Source organism: Talpa europaea, assembly GCF_964194135.1.
Source record: "Talpa europaea genome assembly, chromosome: 16".
NCBI lineage: Eukaryota > Metazoa > Chordata > Mammalia > Eulipotyphla > Talpidae > Talpa > Talpa europaea.
Window position 1 is genome coordinate 13743025 of NC_140084.1, and position 21657 is coordinate 13764681.

Sequence of the window (21657 nt, forward strand, 5' to 3'; positions counted from 1 at the left end):
ACAGGCAGACTGATGAAATACACTGCTGAGGGGAGCAGTGGGCAAGACAGGAGAGGTCTGCTCGCCATCTGGGTTGCTCTGAGGCCCGCGGGATTGAACCAGCACTGCAGAGGCTGTGGACAGCTTCACAGCGCTGCACTCAACTGCCTGCGCCACCAGGAGGCCCCAGCCCCCTTTTTATTTTTAAAGATTGATTTATTTATACAATAACTGGGGTATAGGTCAGAGGCGCAGGAGGATGAGAGAATTCACCAGAGAGAGTGGGGAGCAGAACAGGCATATGGACCGAAGACACTGCTGAGGGGAGCAGCAGGCTAGGCAGGGGAGGTCTGCCACACTATGTGGGTTTCCTCCCTGGCCGGCCGGGGATTGAACTCATGCTGCAGAGGCTGCGGACAGCTACACAGCGCAGTGCTCTACCTGATGCGCCACCGGGGAGGCCCCCAAAGCCCCTTTTTAGAGGCACAGTGACCATCTGCTCCCTCTCAGTAGAATGGGACACTGTGCCTTCGACTCCTATTGCCCCACTTTGCATCCTGAACTCTGAGGGTATTCTGAACAGTATCTTTGTTATTATTATTATTTTAATTTTGTATATTTTTTACATCATTTTTCATTTTTGCACAATATATGCATTTTCATCTTGGTTATATTCCCCGTACAATTCCCACTTCCCCTTATTTGATCCTACTCCCTCTTCCCTCACCTCCCCGCTAGTATGTCTCTGGTTTATAGTTGCTTGTTGATTTTGATTTTTACTTTATTATAATTAGTCTTTTTCCTGGCCCTAGATCCTTTATTTATATTTTCTAAATTCCTGCTATGAGTGAGAACATCTGGTATTTTTCTTTTTCTTTCTGGCTTATTTCGCTGAGCATGATCCCTTCTAGCTCCATCCATGTTGCTGCAAATTGCATGTGTTTATCTTTTTTGATTGCTGAGTAATATTCCATGGTGTATATGTACCACATCTTGTTTAATGAAGGTCCACCTGTGAGGATAATTACTTTCTGTTTGGCAGTGAAACGGCCTCTGTGTGAATGCCACATCCTGGATGCTTGCTGACCACTTAGAGTCATGGCCACATTTCTGACCCACAGAATTACTGTTTCTTGGCACAGACACCTGAGTCTGTATTTTTAGGGAGCCTTGCATCTGGCACTCATAGTTTTTAAGTCTGAGAACCTCTGCCTTAGCATCATGGGGGCTGAGTCTACCCAAACATCCTAAACCTCTTTCAGGGGGACTTGATAAATGCATAATATTATGTGTTGTTCAACTCCTGGTAAACTGTTGTCTTTTCATCCCAATTTTTTGAGACTCTTTCCAAGCATAATGCAGTGAACAACAGACCAACACTTAAAAAATTCCCTTGGAAACATGCCATACAAAAGTGAATAACCTGGTGCTCAGTGACCATATTTTTGGTGAAAGAACACCCTAGAGGCCATATCAAGAGAGTCAAGGCAGAAAGACTCAAAGATTCCTTCTTGATCCTCATGAAATTTGAACTGTCAGGGCCAGGTGTTGATAAGAAGGACAAAACATACTTACCCACAAGTGTATGCTAATTTAAAATCGCTCCCAGAATAGTTGCTACATAAGAATATCAATGCATATCATGGTTATTTTGAAGGAGAGAAGATAGAGCCTTTATTTTATTCTTTGAAATCGAGAAACTAATGGGAGAAAAAAATCCTTAAGTTAAAGTTTAATGAATCATTTATAGAAAACAAGTATGTAGTACAACTTTTGGAAAGAGCAGAAGCATTGTTCTGCCTTCTGGAAGTCTTTTAATATTTTGTCACAAAGTATGTTTCCGAAGTCCCGTTTGCTCATCAAATTTTTGACAATTCTCTGTGAGGCCTCAGTCTTGCTTGGTCTTTAAATCCTGAATAAAACACCCAGGAACGTATTTCCATTTGCAGTATTTCCCTTTTAGGTGGAACGGCCACCCGGCAGAGGGGCTTCCTGGGCTGTATTCGCGCGCTGCAGTTGAACGGAATGGCCCTGGACCTGGAGGGACGAGCCAGGGTCACCCCTGGCGTGGAGCCAGGGTGCAGAGGGCACTGCAGCAGCTACGGAAAGCTGTGTCGAAATGGGGGCCAATGCAGAGAAAAGCCCAGCGGCTTCTCTTGTGACTGCACCTTCTCTGCCTATGCTGGGCCATTCTGCTCTGATGGTAAGTAGGCTGCAGGGAAGCTCTCCCGAGGAAGGTATCTGACACTCCTTTCCAGGATGCCCACTGGCCACAAAAATATTTCCATTTCAGATTTTCGTGTGTCTGCATTACTCATTTGAGGTAAGCGTCTTCTCCAACTCACAGTCAACCACTGGCCCTTGGGCTCATGGATCCAAAAGTAATCACCCCTCATACTCTCTCTTCATTTTTACACACACGTTTGGTTGTGTGCTTGTGTGTCAGATGTTTTTGTAAAATGATTTTAAAGAGGCTGGGTAGTAACAAGGATGATCACTGCTGCCCTCTCGCCTATGAGTGCTAGACTTGATTTACTTTATGTAGTGCACAATAAAAAGAAGATGTGTTTAGGTATAAAAGAAAACTCCTGCCTGTTGATTCTAGAAGATAAAAGAACCCTTAAAGTATCTTCCTTCCTAACTATTGAACTAAGACTAGTGTGTTCTATCTACAAAAGCATAAATGGGAGTGAAAATTCAAACAAGAAAATGGATGGTAAAGGAGGTGAAAGCCAAGAGTCCTAGTTTATGTCTGAAACCAGACAGGAAAGCATTAAACTTTCAATGATAAGGTTAACTGGTGAATTAATTATATATAATTCTGACATAAAGCCATTTCAAGGATCATCGTGAAAGTGCTATTAATTTACTGTGTTATTTAATTCAAGTTCAGGGCTATTTGTTTTAACTATACAATTCATTCTTTTTAATTACAAAAGTAGCAATATAACTGAAACAAGACCCATGTACTTAAATTTGGTAACAAAAATTTCTATGTCATTTCAGAGATTTCTGCATATTTTGGATCTGGCTCATCCGTGACTTACAATTTTCAAGAAAATTATTCCTTAAGTAAAAACTCCAGCTCCCACGCTGCGTCATTTCATGGTGATATGAAGATGAGCAGAGAAATGATCAAATTTAGTTTCCGAACAACACGAGCACCAAGCCTACTGATCTATATGAGCTCCTTTTACAAAGAATACCTTTCCGTGATCATTGCCAAAAATGGTGAGTGCTTTTTAAATGAGACAAAATTGAATTAGAGCATTAGATCAGTAATAATATGAATTGTTTTCATTTTCTTACTTCTTCAACTACCAATGGGCAAAATGGCATGCCTGTTTTTTATATTCGTTGTATTTTTTCAGCACTATTCTATATAAGTTCAATCTAAATTGAAAATGGTTATCTAAAATAAGCAAGGTGCTTTGATCTCTTTATAATGTTGATAATCTTACATATCAATGTAAATTTTTAATTTATTTGTGAACAATATTTCTATTTCCTCCTTCCTAGAAGCTGCTCAGTCTTCCCCATGAATATCACTCTCAGTGATATGGTTCTTTTTTGAGATAGAATGCCTATTTGTACATAAAAATATCCCCTTCAATTCAAAGTAGGAAGTTTTGAGGAAATATTAGCAAACTAGTATTATGTATAAGAAAATGCCCACAAAATAAGCTCTTGGTTCTAATTCCAGGCAATAAAATAGTGATGGGAAATGCTGGTATGTGGATTTCAGGGTCTTGGCATGCACGTTAGGACAGGTCTGAGAGAACCACTGACTCCTGTTTTGCTCTCCCCTGTATCTAGAGTAATGATAACAAATTCTAAACACATTCTCAGGATGAGGAAAGTAAACCCATTTATAAACACTTGAACAGGTCATTTTAACTAAAACAATAATGGTCCCAAGGCCTGTGGACACCAAAATAAAATGAATATTGTTCAGTAATTATATTGACTCTCACTTTATGTTTTGAGCATGGAGCTTTCATACTATTAGGACATGTTCTTTCTTTCTTTCTTTTTTTTTTTTAAAGATTTATTTATTTATTTATACAAGCACTGGGTACAGGCAGAAGCGCAGGAGGGTGAGATAGTTCACCAGAGTCAGAGCGGAGAGCAGAGCAGCCAGACTGACAAAGCACACTGCTGAGGGGAGCAGTGGGTAGCAGGAGAGATCTGTGCACACCATGTGGGACCCTCACCCGGTTGCCAGGGATCGAACTGGCGCTGCAGAAGCTGCGGGCTGCTTCGCAACCCAGCGCTCAACTGCTGCGCCACCGGGGAGGCTATTAGGACATTTTCTTTGTTAAATGAGAAGATGTCCCATAAAGTAAATTAACTGACATCTTTGCAAACAATTGAGTTGTATTAATTGTAATTATCGGTTTGACTTAAAACCATTTATTTCACCCTGATTTCATTCCAAAATCTGTGACCAGCACCATCAGAAGGTATTTCTAATCTTTAGTAAAACTACATTTGCTTATGAAAACTTCTTTAATCAATTGCATTTCAGGAGTGGTAGATATATTTTGTAAAAAATGAGATTATAGAAACTGCTACAGTCCTCCACAGTAGTTTCACATAATATAGAGTCTTTTTTTTTTTTTTAAGTTAGAAGTTAATGCAGTGATTTGCATATGCTTAATTGCATGTTTGACTTTTAGGGAAAAACTAAAGACTCATGGGAAGACACTGCTTGTTAGCAACATACTTGGTCTTGATTTTGAAAGTAGTGCAGCTACACGTAGCCACCGGCTTCTAGGAATTACGATGAGAGGATGTATGCAAATGAACTATTGTGAATTTTTTCCTCAGAAATTTTATAAATAACAAAAATGAATTCTGAGTTTTTATAAGTAGTTCTTGAAGAGCAACTTTAACTAAAATATAACTTTCCCCTCCTATTTTAGGAAGTTTGCAGATCAGATACAAGCTAAATAGACATCAAGAGCCAGATGTCATTAACTTTGACTTTAAGAACATGGCTGATGGGCAGCTTCACCACATACAGATTAACAGAGAAGAAAGCATGGTCTTTGTCGAGGTAACAGAGGAAATCCTACAGGAGCAGGGTGACATGAAGGACCTAGAGCAGAAATCTGATAATGAAGGGAATCAACAGAGACATCCTTTTAGGACCTGTCTTGCACAGATCTTAGACCATCAGATGTGGGCAGGGATTTTGAAGTGACAAGAATCTCTCTAAGATATTATTAAATATTTGGTACTTAAAATGTCAGACTTTTTTCATTTGTTTTGCTTTCCTCAGGAGGAAAGCACTGTCTGGTATCCCAAGGGCCAGTGTTCCATACTGGTAGGGCATTGCTGCCCCAGTGGGACCAGTTTACTTCAGACGGGTCTAAATGCAGCCATAATTCTAGCACAGATATTAATGATTGCACTATCAGAATAATTTTTTTTAAACTGATGTGAGTCACAGCACAGAAAGTGGAATTATTCACTGTATCAGCTTTTGAAGAAAAGCACTAATATTTCAGTCTTCTACATAGGGCAAAAGCTCTCAGCTGAGACTTGAATAAAAATACCCAGCTGCGTAAAAGTGCCAAGGTGAAAATAACTCATATCTTTTTTGACTGGCTTTACCAATTTTGGATTTCTTTTACTGGGCAGAACAATAAATTGATATTAGAGGGTCCAGAGAGGGGTGCAATGGTATCCAAGCACCATACAGAAATAGGTTAGAAAGTTATATTCACCTGCATAGGTAGCTAACTCTTTGAACTGTGTTTTTCTTAATCTTTGGAGCCATACTAACAGTTGCCTGTTTTGTGACCTCCTTTTGTCTTCCTTGGCTCCTCCTACAAAATGGCACCCACGTGGATGTTTGTCCTTTGTGTAACAATCTCATAGATTGACGAGAATACAAGGAGACAAGTTCACCTGTCATCAGGTACAGAGTTCAGTGCAGTCAAGTCTCTCGTTCTGGGCAGGATCTTAGGTAAGTAAAAGGGTGGGAGGGGGTTTCTCCTAATGGTGATGTGAACACACAAATACGCACACACACACACACACACATATATACGTATCGTGTCACAAGAAACCTCTTGCCTTATTTTAACTGTGAAATGAGTGGTAGTCAAAGTGGAAATTGTCTGTTCTCAGAAGTATGTGTAACTGTGAGTAGGGACTTGGTGTGGGATAAACAACATCTTCCTGGGACAGAGCTGACACTGGTCTCTGCCCTGCCTGAGTCCCACATAAAGAAACATGACATTGTTGTCTGACTTTGAAAATATCAAATAACAGAGATAGAAATAACACGCTGTGTGTCAAATAGCTGCCAAGTATATGCAGATGTTCCTCTAATGATACAACTAGGATTAGGTCTAAAAGAAAAGGAGGGAGAAAGCAACAGTTTTCCATGGGAATGTGCTTAGGATATAGCTGGGTCTGGTTTGCCTTGTGAGGTCACCAGTCACTCTTGCTAGAACCTGATCTAAATGCCTTATCTTATTTCTGTCCACTTCTGATAACAGCCCTGAAGTAGAAATATTCTTCCCATTTTAACACCAGAATAAGTGTACATTTCTTCATACTGCCCAACAAGCACGGAATTGCAAAGGGGACAGTAATTTCAAAAGGAATTTTCTTTTTAGTTACAAGTAAATTATCAAGAGTATTGATACCCCACCTTATTTGCTGGGAGTGAAGACTACCTATAGTCAGATTTTCATTCCTAGTTTGATATATGAAGCCAACCTGGAATATTGTGTCCAGGATTGTAAATGGAATCTTTTATTTCTTGACCTTTTCAGTTATTTGTACCTTGATTAATCATTCCTTGCATTCTCTGTACATAATCTCAGAATCTTGAGAATGTTTGATTAAACCCATGGGTGAATGATCAAAATATTGGCCCTTGAGAAGGTTAATAGTTAGGATTATAAATATTTATAGACTTTCTAGGACTGTAATGAGCACCAAAATTGTGTGCTCTTATTTTCCGAACAAACAGGGCAAATATCCTGAACCACAGGATTCTTCCCGCATGCTAGAGCAGGCAGAACTGATATGTACAGAGTACTACCTAGATATTTAGAAGCTTAACTAAAAAACTCCGCATTTCATGGTATAAATTATATAAATTCATCTATAGTAATAACAGTATCTAATAAATAAAACAAATCCTGATCTCCAGAGTTCCTCAAGCTGACAGGGTCTGAAAAGAGGCTTTACATAAAAATGTATCATACAAGATAGAAAACTATTATGCATTAAATTGATACAATGATATTTTTTACGAAATAACATCTTCAAATCTGATGGCAGCATGACTGAAAAAATATTTTTTTTGTGAGTAAAAATGTTAAATATATTGTAAAACAATTGGGAAGCTGATCTGCATTCTCTGAAGAAGATTGCATTAATCAAACAGTAGAATAATGACATTCATTATATAAATGGGTTTCCCTTTTTGTAAGTGAATAGGGGAGATTAGTATGGAATTAAAGATGTTGGTGTTTTTATAAGAATAGCATATTATTAAAATGCATGTCACTCATGCTGAAAAATAAGCTCCATGTCCAAATTCAGCAATGAACTTTATAGTCTGAATCAACTGATTCTCCTAAAAGTATAAGTAGGAATTTATTTCCCATGTGCCTAAGGTGTGGATCTTGACTAAGGACTAATGGAAGTCATTTGTGATTCAAAGGAGACTAGAAATTTATGGTCAAATTTTGTGTGGTATGTAAATTTACAATAAAAATGTTATGTAGTATATGATTATATTTTAATAAGGCATACTAATTTGTAGTGAAATGATGGTAAAATGGAGCTATGAATTTTTCAGAGAACAGCTTGAAGTTTCTTATTATGTTAGTCCAGATCCTCTAAGAAGCAATGACCGACAAAACTAGCCATGTGAGGACTTTATTAAGATTTTAGGATTTTATTAAGGCAACACTTATTTTATTATTTTTTTTAGGATTTTATTAAGGCAACACTTGTGAAAGAGAAAATTGGGAGGGAGCGAGCCAAGACTGGCCCAGCCATCAAATGGCCATGGGCCTCTGCCACCAAATGAAGGTGACAAGGAGGAAAAGCTACATAGGAGTATCCTAGGCCTCTGTGCTTCTAGGAAGTGCTGAACAGGCCTTGGGGAACCTAGAGTCAGAAGCAGCCACCAGAGGAGCCCCATGTTCTTCCAGAATGAGCCTGTCTTACAGTCCCTGCTGCCTTCAGCCATTGGCTGGAAGTAGCCCACGGGAACATGGCACCAGGAGTGACAGTGGATTTGAGTCTAGTAGCTAGGGCCGTTGGTCAGTTACTCTCCCAATAAGTAGACATCTGAAGGCACGTTCACATGGCCCCTGAGCTAATTAAATGTCCTTTTCATTTTTGTTAACCCATTTGGCTCACTGCTTGGTGGAGCCTGTACTTTCTGATGGCTGCTGTGTGCACAGGGAATGCCACTCAGCAAGGGAGACACTGTGTCCAGCCTCACAGAGCTCATGGCTAAAGGACATGGAGATAATCATTATGAAAAATTTTCAGGTGCACCTAATTGAGTACAGTGTATGTACCCTGTGACGCTTTAGATAAGATAGTTCCAAATTACCTTCCAAGTTATGCTGTATTAAAATGACTGTATCATTTTGTAGTTTTTGAATATTTCTTGTAAGAATGAAGAATATAAACATTGACCACTAATTATTTTGGGACTGTCATTTGCCTCCATTTGATCAAAGACTTGCGGATAGGCCAACACACCGCCATTTCAGATGGAAACCCAGAAATAAAGGAAAGGCTTTTTCTCTCTTGACTTTTTCTTTTGCTCACTTCTGAAACTTAGGAAGAACCTTGGGATAATTTTCGATTACTGTCACCATTCATAAACATCACTAGCAGATACTGAGAAAGGAGGGAAGATTCTGAGAAACAATGTCACAGTGAACGATGATGACACGGAGTCCATCTCCAACCCCCTGTTACAGCTAAATTATTCTAGGACTCCATGACCTTGGCAATAATAACATACTAGTGACATGGTGGGAAGGTCAAAGTTTTTGAGATGCAACTCAGTTCAGATCCTCCTGTAATCAAGAGATTACATTAAATTTGTTTTTCATGGTCATAATTCACTGTAAAAGTAAGCTCTGAATTCTGTGTCTGGATACCTTTATGTAGTTTCCACGTGTATATATGCTTTCATGTAGACTAATTCTATGATTTATTTAAGGAGAAGTTGGATGATTGTTTTCACTTGTGAGTGGTAGCTCCTGCCCATTAGAAGTAATGATGGGTAGTGATCATTTGTCTCTTCTGAGACCACAGAGCCAGGAAGCACATCAAATTATTGCAGCAGAGATCTAGGCCAGAGGCAAATAAAGTCTGTGGTCAGCATGGAAGGGACATCTGCTCAATCTCCTCTGATGAGCTTTCAGAACAGTTTCTAATGTGTCAAGAACCCTTTATGTAAAACTTGCTTCAATGCCCAGAGGTGAGACAGTGACCCGGATAACCAAAGGCACTGTAATTTCAAAAATACATCACTAAATGACTCTTAAGGTTATGGTTATTTGTAAAGCAAGTTTTAAAAGAGAGGTGCAGGTTAGAGGGAGAAAAATAAGAAATCTAACATCATTTTTGAAGTCATCAGATTGATTGTTGAGTATTTTAAGAGCTGAAATGCTGTAGACTGTCTTCAGTGCTGAGAGTGATGTCATTCCTGGAGGCTTCAGTGGTCTTCAGGGAATAAACTATGTCACTTGAACTGGCCACACCTCGAAACTTCTGATCATGATACATGAGTGTAGATCAGAAGTGGTGTGTCCCAAACCCAAAGAATACTCAATGCTGAAACATGTGACCTGATTTAATGTATTAAATTGATATGTTAATTAAATCTATATTGTTAATATATATTTATATATATTTAATATAGAGAGCATATGATAAGATGGACACTGGCATTTTGTCTGAGCACATATGATCACAGGTGTGTGTTCCAAGTGGGGCCTTTGGTAGTGATGTCATTCTTGTCACTTTCACCTGGCAGTCCAATATAGTGAATAAAACTGCCTCACTTCAAAAAACACCAAAGTTAAAGCAAAGACCTAATTATATATTTATCAGCTGTCAAATCTAGAAACCTTCAAACAATGGCAAAACTAGAATCATTTCTAAAATTTAAAATACAAAGCCATTGTTTATTTCTTAAATGGCTTACATGCCTTGAAATATGCCTGCATCAGAAATAAGTAAAAAATAAAGCCACGGCTGGGCTCATATTATCATATGAGTGAATTTATTAAGGAGCAGGCACTGAGGGGAGAGGCAGGAAGGGATCAGGGGTGTGGATTTAGAACATTTGGGGTAGGGAGAGGACAGAGCCACTGCTAAGAGGAGCTGGGCAGCCACCCTAGTGACGATATACAGGCCTGGTCAGAATAAAAGCAGTGAACTCTGGATCCTGCCAGTGTTGTCTGGTAAGTATAAGAGAATGGGGATGGTTTCCATGTGTCAGGACAGTAGAGTTTGATATTGTTACCCTGGAATTACTCTCCTTGCTTGATATCTGATAGTCATGCTCGTTGGTGAAGATCAGTGTCAACAAGTGTTCCTGTAGTCCATCCTCACTTGCGGACATGAGTACTGAAGGACAGAGAGGAAGCAATCCCTTTCTCTGGTCTTCCTTTGAGGAGGCAGACTGTTGGATGTCCTTTCCTTGAGTCTCCTGTTCACAGAATATGCAAGTACCGACCCCAAAGTGAATGATTCCTCTGCCTGCTCCCTTAAGAGGAAATGCCCACTTGAAAATTGTATAAAATGAGTTGCCTGTATATCATAATTAATCAAAAGAAATGTGCAGGGGGTAAGTTGTTTTGCTAGTTCATTAAGTTTCTATGGGGCTGCAGTTCCGCCATGTGAAAAAAAAAAACTCAGTTATGGTCATTACATAATCTGGAAATTGCATAGAACTTCTCTTGGGAAAATGTGGCCACAGTTTGAATAATGCTATCATTTAATCCCATGTAAAAGGAATGGAAAGTCACTGTACAAAGACTGGGTGACGTTTGTAATGACTAGGTATGACCATATTTATTTATTTATTTATTTATTTATTTATTTATTTATTTATTTATTTATTTGTTTGTTTTCCCCCTAAAGATTTATTTATTTATACAAGAACTGGGGTACAGGCCAGAGGCACAGGAAGGTGAGAGGATTCACCAGAGACAGAGCGGGGAACAGAACAGGCAGATGGACCACAATCACTGCTGAGGGGAGTGTCGGGCGAGACAGGAGAGGTCTGCTGTGCCATGTGGGTATCTCCCTGGCAGGCTGGGAATCAAACCCATGCTGCAGAGGCTGCGGACAGCTTCACAGCACAGCGCTCAACCTGCTGTGCCATCAGGGGGGCCCTGTTTATTTTTATTTTGTACATTTTTAATATCATTTTTCATTTACTTACTGAGCAAGAACAGTGACAGCAAAAATACGTCAGTGCATCATGTTGGCTATGGGAAGGACCAGACTTCATCAGTCTTGGTTTGTGATTCTTCATCACTAAGAGGCTACATGGCATTTGCTTTTTATGTGCAAATCTCATGTTAAGATTAAGCTCTGAGTTCTGTTCGTGGATGGTATTTTTCTTTCCTCTTTATGTTAGAAGAGTTTTCTAAACACCTGGAGTTGGCTGTTGCTCCTGCCAGGCGGTAGTTCGGGTGTATTTAGAGGCAGTGACCCAGAGGGATCATTTATTTATCTCTTCTGAGGCTGCAGAGCCAGGAAGTAACTCAGATTTCTGCAGTGGAGATTTCGGCCAGATGTAAATAAAGTGTGTGGTCGGAGGAAAGAGGATGTCTACTCCATCTCCTCAGAAGAGCAATCTCAGGAATAGTTTATGTAAAGCTGCTTTAAAGCCAAGAGGGTGCATAAGAAAGTTTAATTCGATTACTTCTGGACACTGCTTTTGTAAATGTCTTGCTACATGACACTTCGATGAGACAGGTAATGCAGAAAGCAGAAGAAAAGCGCAGGTTACCTGGAGATACCTCACTACAGGTGCCTTTTATATGAATCAGGTCTGCAAGTTCCTATCTCGAAGCAGTAGGTTCTATTGACTGATCCTTTCATGAAAAGCTGCTCCTTTAGCCACGTAGTATTTGTTTTTTGCTTTGCCATTTTCCTCCCTTTCTCTTTTTTGTTGTTGTGAAATCCTTGTAATTGCATATAATGGTGAACATGCTCCCTGGTTCCTAGCCCTGCTCCTCCTGGATTCAGGGCACCATTTTCAGGCAAGATTTCTTTATCTTTGCATTCTTAAAGATGCTGAGATCCTTTGTTAAGGGGGCCCTTTTCCATAAGTATGGCCAGTTTACTTCAGTTTGTTCTCTGGGGATTTTTGTTCTGTTTCCTGGTTATGAGTCATTAGAAATTTCCCAAAGCACACTCCTCATCAGTGTTCTTTCATTCACTTCATGTTCTTTCCAGAAAGAATCTGCTCCCTCAGTAACAGAATGGCGCATCCTGGAAGTTTCATCTCCTTGGTACTTAATTTTTCTTGTAGATCTTTTATTAAAAGATCTACAACAACAGAAATGATTCCCTTTGTTGAAAGTTACAATTGAGGCTGTTTTTATTGTGTTTTTTTTTTAGAAGATATATTTGCTTTTTTTGGTGGTTAAATCTTTGTTTTTTTTTTAATCTCTCCATTTGTGAATTTTATTTTTTTTCCATTTCTTTATTTTATATACTTTTTACATCATTTTTTCATTTTTGAGGTTGTTTTTAAATAGGCAAGGTCATCGCATAATCTGAGTCAGTTAACAACTTTTACCACCAGAAATATCCCAATGATGACATTTTGTTGGGATTTAGATAAGCAAGGGTCGCTTGTCTTTAGTCCCTCTTCCCTCTCTGTTCTAGCCCTTGCATGATATTAGCAGGGGTCAGATAATAGGAAGGGTGTGTGTTTGTGTTCACTGGCCTTGTCAGCATGACCACCAATGCCAAAAGCTGATGCCACATTCCAAGATCAACTTTGCTTATGGGCAGCTAAACACAGCCACAAATTTTGTTTTGACTCAGTTCTGGGAAAATGGCTGTGAAGTGCCTGCCATTCCCCTTCCCTCCTAATTCTAAATTCCAACCCATCGATTCTCCTGTAATAAGGAGTTGGTCCAGCCCAGCAGGCCAGAGGGTGCCTGAAGGTCACCGGTAAGAATGCTGTTGAGGGCCTCATGCCTTCTGATTGGAAGAGAGCCTGGGAGTCAGCTAGAAGAGGCTCAGCAGGAGCTCCTGAATGGGGCACAGCCCTCCAGACTGAGTTGCATGGCTCCCCCTCTTCACATGGAGAAGAGATTCTTGAACACCATGGGCAAAGGTCAGCAACGAGACTTCAGTGTGCCTGCTTTCCTCTTTGCCAAGGAGGAGATGATCTGAAATGTGAGGATTTTCTGAATGCTGCTGAGGGTGACCTGAAACTTGTGACAAGTCTTCTCTGTCTGAGTTGGATAGGGTGGAAAGTGTCCTTAGTGTTTCATCCTACAACTTTGCAGACACAATGTTGACACTGTCTGCCTTCTTTGGCTTCCCTCCAAGGAAGTCAATGAATGAGACTTAGCTAGCTATGGGGTGAGATGAGATAAACAACAGCAGGCAGAAGCATTCCCTGTCAAAATAAAACTCCTCAAGGAGACAGACACAGTCCTGAATGAAACATGGTAGAATACTTGAAGGAAATACTAGCAAGGGAACAAACAGACCTCGAGGAACTAAAAAGTATCATTTTTTTCCCAGACTAAAAAAATTCATCATAAAAGAGTAATCTTTGCTGATATTTGAATTCATCACCTGGAAGGTGAAATGAATGATGCACTTGACTCACACAAAAATAAGTCCTAAAAGAAAGAAATTGGGAAGAGAAATCAAGTAGGTTAGAGGTAGGCAGAGGAGACCCAATATAAATAATTGGCAATCCAGTTGAATCAAAAGGATGAAGGTGAAATAATAGTTGCATGCATAATATATGAAATTTTCCAAGCTATTTAGCTTGTGTCTGCAGATTAAAAGGGCTCATGATGTTCTCAGCAGATGAGAGAAAACCCATACCTAAGGACCATCAGACAAAAATTTCTAAATCATAGGGAATCTTACAAATTTAGAAGTAATTGAGCCAGGAGCTGCTATTGAAGTAGTATCCATAGACTAAGAGAACAAGGCGATGAAAAAGACTCATCCTCAGAATAGACCCAGCCCCTCACCCCAAATCACCTAATCTGTCGAGCTATACTTCTGTCCCAGATGTGCTCCCACACATGTTCTGATTTATGTCTTCACAGCATTACCACTCTTCAACTTTTCATTTGTTCCTGTTTCAGCAAGGAAATTGTTTCTTGTCTCTTTTGCTCTTAAAATAGTAAATACTAATTGACTAGCTTTCCATTTTAAGTTTAAGACTTTAAAGTTTTCATACAATTATTTATAATGGGTAAAATATTTTCATTGTGAAGGTAAAGGGTTTTTAAAAGTTGCCTCATGTCAGACTTGCACCAGAGAATTGGATCTTATCTATTGCTATATCTTGGTTTTTTTCTTAATGATTATTATTTAAAAGGTAAACATTGGTTAAAGATTTACAGAGATTTTATTCAAAATTTTAACCGTGTGGAAGAAATGTTGAGAAATGTTGTCCCGATTGTGTTACCATTGAAATACATTTCCTTTTGATTTCTCGTTAAACAGCCCTCCAAAGCAAGCATGTTTTTTTCTAAAAATATGTGTTTGAATGCATCTCCACTCAAATGAGAGATCGCTGCTCTGTGGTGGCACGGGGTCTGGGTTTGGGCTTTGGTTCAGGCACCTGCGGGGTGGGAGGGCCTCCCATCTGCTCAGGGGGCAGCTACGATGCTCCTTGTGCCCCCTGTGCCTTGAGGCAGGATAACCTGGGGGGCGAGGACCCAGCCTCCAGATTAGACTGCCTGGGTCTGAATAGTATCCCTCTACCCCAGTAGGAAAGTGAAGTAATCTCTAGTTTTCAGATTTCTTTTTATAGAGAAGATACCCAGGATACTAAGCATTTAATCGGCATTTTTATTATGAGAAATAAAATGTGAATGAAAATGAAGTAAATAAGGAAGTGATTTTAAAAACCTGGATATAACAAGAATCAATCAGAGGCGAGTTGCCCAAAGTTATTTCAAGAATAATTCTCTAAGCCAAAAAAAAAAGGCACTGCAGAAGGCCCAAGCTGAGCAAAAGAAAGAACGTGTCACTCAGAAAGTGTTTCACAAACAAAAGAAGCTGTGATTTGGGATCCAGCGGCCTGGAGTCCAGTACATCAGCCAGTGACTGCACAGCCATAGGCAACCACTGACGTCTGGGCCTCCGCCTCCATCTACGTGAGGTTTAGACACAAACATGCAAAACCCTTAGAGCAGCACCCAGCACAAAATAAACAATAAATATGCTCTTTCTATTACATTATTATTTTATAAAGACAGGGGAGAATGCCCATGTGTCCAGTACCGGGGGGAGCAGGCCTGCTCTGTCATGAGCCATTGGGTGGGTGGATGGTGTAGCTTGAAAATGTTTGAACTTTCTTTTCTTTTTTTTCAGATTTATTTATTTAGGGCCTCCCTGGTGGTTCAAGGGGTTAAGCACAGCCCTGCGAAGCTATCCACAACCTCTGTAGCACGAGTTCAATCCCTGGCCGGCCAGGGAGGTACCCACATGGTGCAGCAGACCTCTCATGTCTCTCCCACTGCTCCCCCCAGCAGTGTATTTCAGTCAGTCTGCCTGTTCTGCTCCCCACTCTGTCTCTGGTGAATGCTCTCACCCCTCCACCCCTAGAACCTCTAGCCTACACCCCAGTTTTTCTATGTATAAATAAATAAATCTTTACTTTTTTAAAGATTTATTTATTTATGCATATAGGAACTGTGGTACAGGCCAGAGGGGTGGGAGCTATGAGAGGATTCCCCAGAGACAGAGTGGGGAGCAGAACAGGCAGATTGACTGAAATACACTGCTGAGGGGAGCAGCAGGTGAGACAGGAGAGGTCTGCTGCGCCATGTGGATCAGCTCCCTGGCCGGGAATCAAACTCAGGCCATAGAGGTGATAGCACTGAGACTTAACCCCTAGGCCACTAGGGAGGCACAACATTTGAACTTTCAAGCTTGACAGTCTCCCCTGTTTTGATTTCATGCTCACCATGCATGACATACAATATTTTCTTAACTGTGAAAGTATGAATTAATATTCTGGCATTGAAGTCAGTGCCTGTTCCAAGGCAGCCCCATATTCACCAAACTCCCTGTAGTATAGGAGGGAGGGGCTTCCGAGTACAGGAGGCACACAGATTTTTGACTGGATGACAGGTTGACAGTGAAACAGAGAAAAGACGGGGAGGTGTGCAAGTTTTGCTGCCCTACATGAGAAATTATGGATCATCCTCAAACATTTTGGGGCATATCTTCCTCTCCATGGTAATTTCATGGCCCTGCATGTTTGGAAGGAGTCATAACATATGAGAAAACGTTCAGCCACTTGCACAATTGGTTGGACAATTGATAAGGGAACCCCAGAGATGTGATTTTCCCAATAGTGTTCATTATTTTCATGGCCTACATCTACAAAGCGGATCTGAATGCACTTGCAAATCAGGGAACACTTTCATCTCTGGAATGCTGGCTATAAGCTCTATCATCATAAATACTTCCTCTCTATTTTAAATTTAAAATATCATGGGCCCATGTTAGTTCCTCACTTCATTCATTCTTATGGAGGCTTTCATCACTTCCAGAGTGTTTGCCATGTCATATTTAATTAGGCATGCTTAGAACTTGCCTCCAATCACCCAGGGAGTCTCACCAACAGTCGTGGAAAAACTTAGGGGATCTGACTCGTTTAATGAAAACAAACCAAAAAGGAAACTTCGTAGCTGCATAGGCATTGCTCTTGCAGCATCAAACTAAATGTATTCCACTGTCATCCATATTCCCTTGCCCGTCTGCACCTGCACTGTTGCTCAATGTGGTATTTCTTTGGCTTTGCAGAGCAGAGTGATGTAGACCAGGAGACAGCACTGGCGGGCGCACACGGCTTCCTGGGTTGTCTTTCTGCAGTACAGTTCAGCCACGTGGTGCCTTTGAAGGCTGCCCTGCACCCCAGCCACCCAGCCCCCATCACTGTCTCAGGACACGTGTCAGAGTCCAGCTGTGTGGTCCCGGCTGGCACTGATGCCACATCAAGGGAGAGGACACACTCCTTTGCAGGTAACTTCTGGCTCCTCCTCTGTGACCCGGGCACAGACACAGCTTGTCTATTGGCTGCTGAAATCAAATGTTCCTGTTGCACTGTCTTCTTGAGATGGTTCTGGAGATTGGTTCTGTTTGAATTCAGTTCTCTTTCCCATTTCTTTTGAGATTCTCACTTCCCTATGCAAGAGGGCCATTGCATTGACATTGTTCAAGTTTAAAATTAGAGAGATCCCACATACTTCCATAATTCAGTTCTGACTGGAAAATGTTCATGAACTTCAAATTTTCCCCCTCTTCCTTGCCTATATCACTCCCTCCCTCTTTTTTTGTGCTCTACCTGCAGATCATTCTGGAACAAGAGATGACAGAGAACCCCTCGCTAATGCAATCAGAAGTGATTCTGCAGTAATTGGAGGTAATAGAGAGCATGAAAGAGTTATTCTGGGGTATTCATCATTACTAATAAAGGTGAAAATTCAGCATTATAGAAACACTCTGAAGAATCTGCACCTTCTCTAAGGGTTAGGCACTGAATTCCAAGGTCAATGAGAATGGTCTGGTGCGTTAGTGGTTTGTCTTAGGGTGTCATCTTGACTCACCAGCTTCTGTCGGGATTTTCAGTCTAAATCCATAATTTCACTGAAATACCACACTCAACGAATGGTTGCTGAACTGTGTAACAAAACTATTTACCTTGTAAATCTACAGTCCCAATGGAATTCTGAATATATCCGAGGAAGTACCATTTTTGTTGTCTTCTTGGCTATCCCACTGCTTCTGCATGACTAATTTATGTAAAAAGTATGAAAAACAGATTAATATTAAAAGTGTATACTTTGTTGCTTTAAAAGTGGATGTTTCAATGGTTTAGATATTCCCATCAACAATTATCACACTATAATTTGCATTTTTATCAAACATTAGACTAATGGATTGAAAATGGTTCATAGTTATTTTAAATTGCACAATTAACACACAAAAAAATTTAAAGACTATCTTCCTGGCAGTGAAACAGCATATTTTCTGAGATAATTTATTCAAAACCATCCCCCCCAATAAACCTTTTTTCTTCCTGATTAATGGTCTTAAGAATGTTATTAATCAGATTATTTAAATGTTAAGTGGTTCACCTTTTATCCACACTTTGCAGATGATATGGACTTGCAAAAGTATTGATTACTTCTTATACCCTTATTCATCTAGACATCAGCTTCCTTTAAGTAAAGATTTTATTTAGACAGAGAATAGCACTGGTCATATCTTTATGAGGATAATACTATTTTAGTTCCTTTCCTTTTTTTTAATCAATTCAGTGATGTATAAATTAAAGGTACATAATATAGGTTCACCATTTAGTCACCTAACAAGCAAATAATCCACATGGCCCAGCAGACCTCGCCTGTCTCGCCTGCTGCTCCCCTCAGCAGTGTATTTCAGTCAATCTGTCTGTTCTGTTCCCAGCTCTGTCTCTGGTGAATCATCTCACCCCACACACACCTCTGCCCTGTACCCCAGCTCTTGTATGCATAAATAAATAAATCTCTTTAAAAAAAAGAAGTCAATTAACAGCTCTCCACAGTAAAGTCATTTAAAGCTCTAGCTTCCAAAATACACCCAACATTTTCAACTAGGATTCCCAGTATAGACCAGCTAATTGTTTCAATCTGATAATGGTGCTCTTTCCCTGAATTGGAAGAGTGAGTGTACATCTAAGTGACTTTAAATACCAAGATAGATATATAGAACGAAAGAATAGTGAAGCCAAAATTAGACAAACTATTGTGTAGAATGTGGTCACTTCAGGCAATGATCATTGGCAAGATTTAAAGACTGGGGTGTTAATAGTCACCCTGTGTTATTCAAGAAGAGAAACAAGTTAAAAGTCACCACCTGTGAAGTTCTTACGTGGTTCAAATGCACCCAGCAGAGAAAGGGGCTTGGCAGGTTTACAGCTCAGGGTCTGCGGGCCCATGTGTCTGTGTTTGATGGTTGCAGGAACTGAGTTTCCGAAGCAGAGCAGCTGTCAGCCATCTCAGCGCAGAAGGCCTTGTCTGGGCCACGGCAGTGTATCCCCGGAATCACAGAATACAGTCCTCTAGTACGCTGCTCCATCGGGTAGCTCTGTGGTAGAACTCTTTGCCCCTTGTCTAGTTACTCCTAAATTTCACCCACTATGTAACAATAACTAATCCACTATAGGAGCTTCCAAACTGGCTAATCCTCCTGTGTTCTTCATTTTAGATGACCCTTTTCTTCATCTACTAATGGCAAATAGTATAAGACAGGAGAATTGATTTAATGAGGCATTTAAAACTGGTGACCCAGATATCGTAGAGATTTTCTGGTCTGTCTACACAGACATGGAAGGTCAGCATTAGACAGACAGGAAGCTACATAAAAACACATCCACACACAGCTTTGGATGCCAGTGTCAGAATTCGGTAGTTGGTCATATTTCATTAGAATCTTTTCCTTTTTTTTTTTTTGTATCACAGGTTAATCAGGGTTTGTTTTTGTTTTTGATGTAGCAAATCCTGATGTAGCATCTTCTCTAAATTAAAGGCAATAAATCATACCCATGGAGCAGACTAGTTCTAGAGTCCATCCATGAATTGATTCTCTGTGCCAATATAATGATGTTTATTTTATAATGCAGTGGTAGCTTAGCTCTGCCAAAAACTTCATCCCTTTTCCACATTGAAATTGTTGAGAATCTGTTTAAACTGGAGGCCCAGACAATAGAAATATTTATAGCAACTCAACTGATTATTTCTAAGACGAGAAGCAAAATAAATAACAACAAATGGATAGTCTGATTAAAATTATTTTTTTAAGGTACATTAGCTTACATCATTGCTCCCCCTTCAGGCCTAATCCCCACAGCACTCTCACTATCATAGCACCCACGAACCCTCACCATAGTCCTTGTGTTCCTCCTTCTCCTCTTTTGACCCCTTTTCTTCCCCCACCCTTGTTGTTTGCCTCAGATCTATGGTCAACTTGCAAGATTTGTCTTTTTTGACCTTTTGGCTTTCCTATGTTTCACCTATAAGTGAAACCATTTGATATTTATCTTTTTCCTTCTGGCTTATTTCACTGAGTATAATACCTTCCAGCTCCATCCATGTTACTGCAAACAGCATGAGTTTGTCATTTCCTTGTACTGATGTTGTCTAAAAGGAAAAAAAAAAACCTGCATTACTTAATGCCTCTCCTGATTTCACCAGACAAAGTTCCAAGTCTTAGGACAATTGTTTTCCAAGTTCTGTTTTGCACTTGAAAGCTTAAATCTTTGTATTGGCAACATAGGTAGGCAGTTGTTCTTGAAATGACAGACTTCATTCATTTTAGAAAAAATAGTCAGCCAAACACCTGAGTCAAAATAACTATAGTTTGTCTGTCAGTTGATCTTTCAAATAAGAACAGTGTGCCATGAGCCCAAAACCAACTACTCAGCTCACAATTGACACATTCATACAAGCAGTTTTCCTGGCGAAAGCCCTCATACGTGGGGATGCCAGATGCACTTTGTGGATGCTTCCCTTTCACCCCTGTGCCTGCTGTTCAGCAGTGTGACAGTTTATTAAAAATCAGCTTCATTAGAATGTTTACATAAGTACAAAAATGTTTCATTATTTTACTGTGTTACTACTACTCCATAATTTCCAAATAGTTAAACTTATCTGTTTATTAATCTTAGAGACATTGTAAGTAATGCCTGTGTTGAATAGGAAAGACTAAAAACGCCAATGTAATGTACCTTAGGAATACTGGGAGATGAACCCACAAGGTGGGTAGAATTCAGGAGTAAGCACAACCTATTATGAGGCCACTTGATGCAGAAACAACCTGAAGTATAGATATTTCCCTTTTCTATATAGCAGATGCTTGACTGAAGTAGAAAATAATTCTATTATGACTGATTACACAATGAAGTCAATTACCATTTTTCCATTCAGACCAAAAGAATCTGACTTTGTATTTTCTTCTCTCTTCTCTCACCAGGTTTGATAGCTGTTGCGATCTTTATCTTGCTTTGCATCACTGCCATAGCCGTTCGCATTTATCAGCAGAAAAGGTTATACAAGAGAAATGAGGCAAAAAGGTCAGAGAATGTAGACAGTGCTGAGGCTGTTTTGAAAAGTGAGCTTAATATTCAAAATACAGTCACTGAAAATCAGAAAGAGTACTTCTTCTGATGGGCTGCTATGACTTAACTTATAGTCACAACTGTCTGCTTTAATAGCTGGGGGCTGCCCTGCTCTCACACTGGGGACCCAAGCAGGGGGTCTGTAGCACCACCACCTTGCTGTGTCCCATCTCGAGATGCCGAGATGGCTCCAGGAGACTCCTCCAGTGACACATCCCCCTTGGCAGCCATCCCATAGCACAAGAATTAGGTCTTGCTGTTAATTTCCAACTGTTCTGACATGA

The 21657-nt window shown here is 40.1% G+C and overlaps 1 protein-coding gene across 6 annotated transcripts in view; it reads left to right on the top strand.

Annotated features, from left to right (window-relative positions):
* CNTNAP4 (contactin associated protein family member 4) overlaps positions 1-21422 on the top strand; it is a gene marked incomplete at both ends in the record, with an annotated part of 238429 nt that extends 217007 nt beyond the window's left edge. For 5 of the 6 annotated variants that reach the window (XM_084257952.1, XM_084257953.1, XM_084257956.1 and 2 more), the window contains 7 exons: positions 1943-2182; positions 2986-3210; positions 4905-5038; positions 5866-5953; positions 17020-17238; positions 17567-17638; positions 21229-21422. In XM_084257952.1, the coding sequence (XP_084114078.1) occupies positions 1943-2182; positions 2986-3210; positions 4905-5038; positions 5866-5953; positions 17020-17238; positions 17567-17638; positions 21229-21422 (1172 nt within the window). The remainder of the gene's footprint in view (positions 1-1942; positions 2183-2985; positions 3211-4904; positions 5039-5865; positions 5954-17019; positions 17239-17566; positions 17639-21228) is intronic. The other variant, XM_084257957.1, reaches the window with a different exon arrangement.
* Positions 21423-21657: the final 235 nt, after the last annotated feature.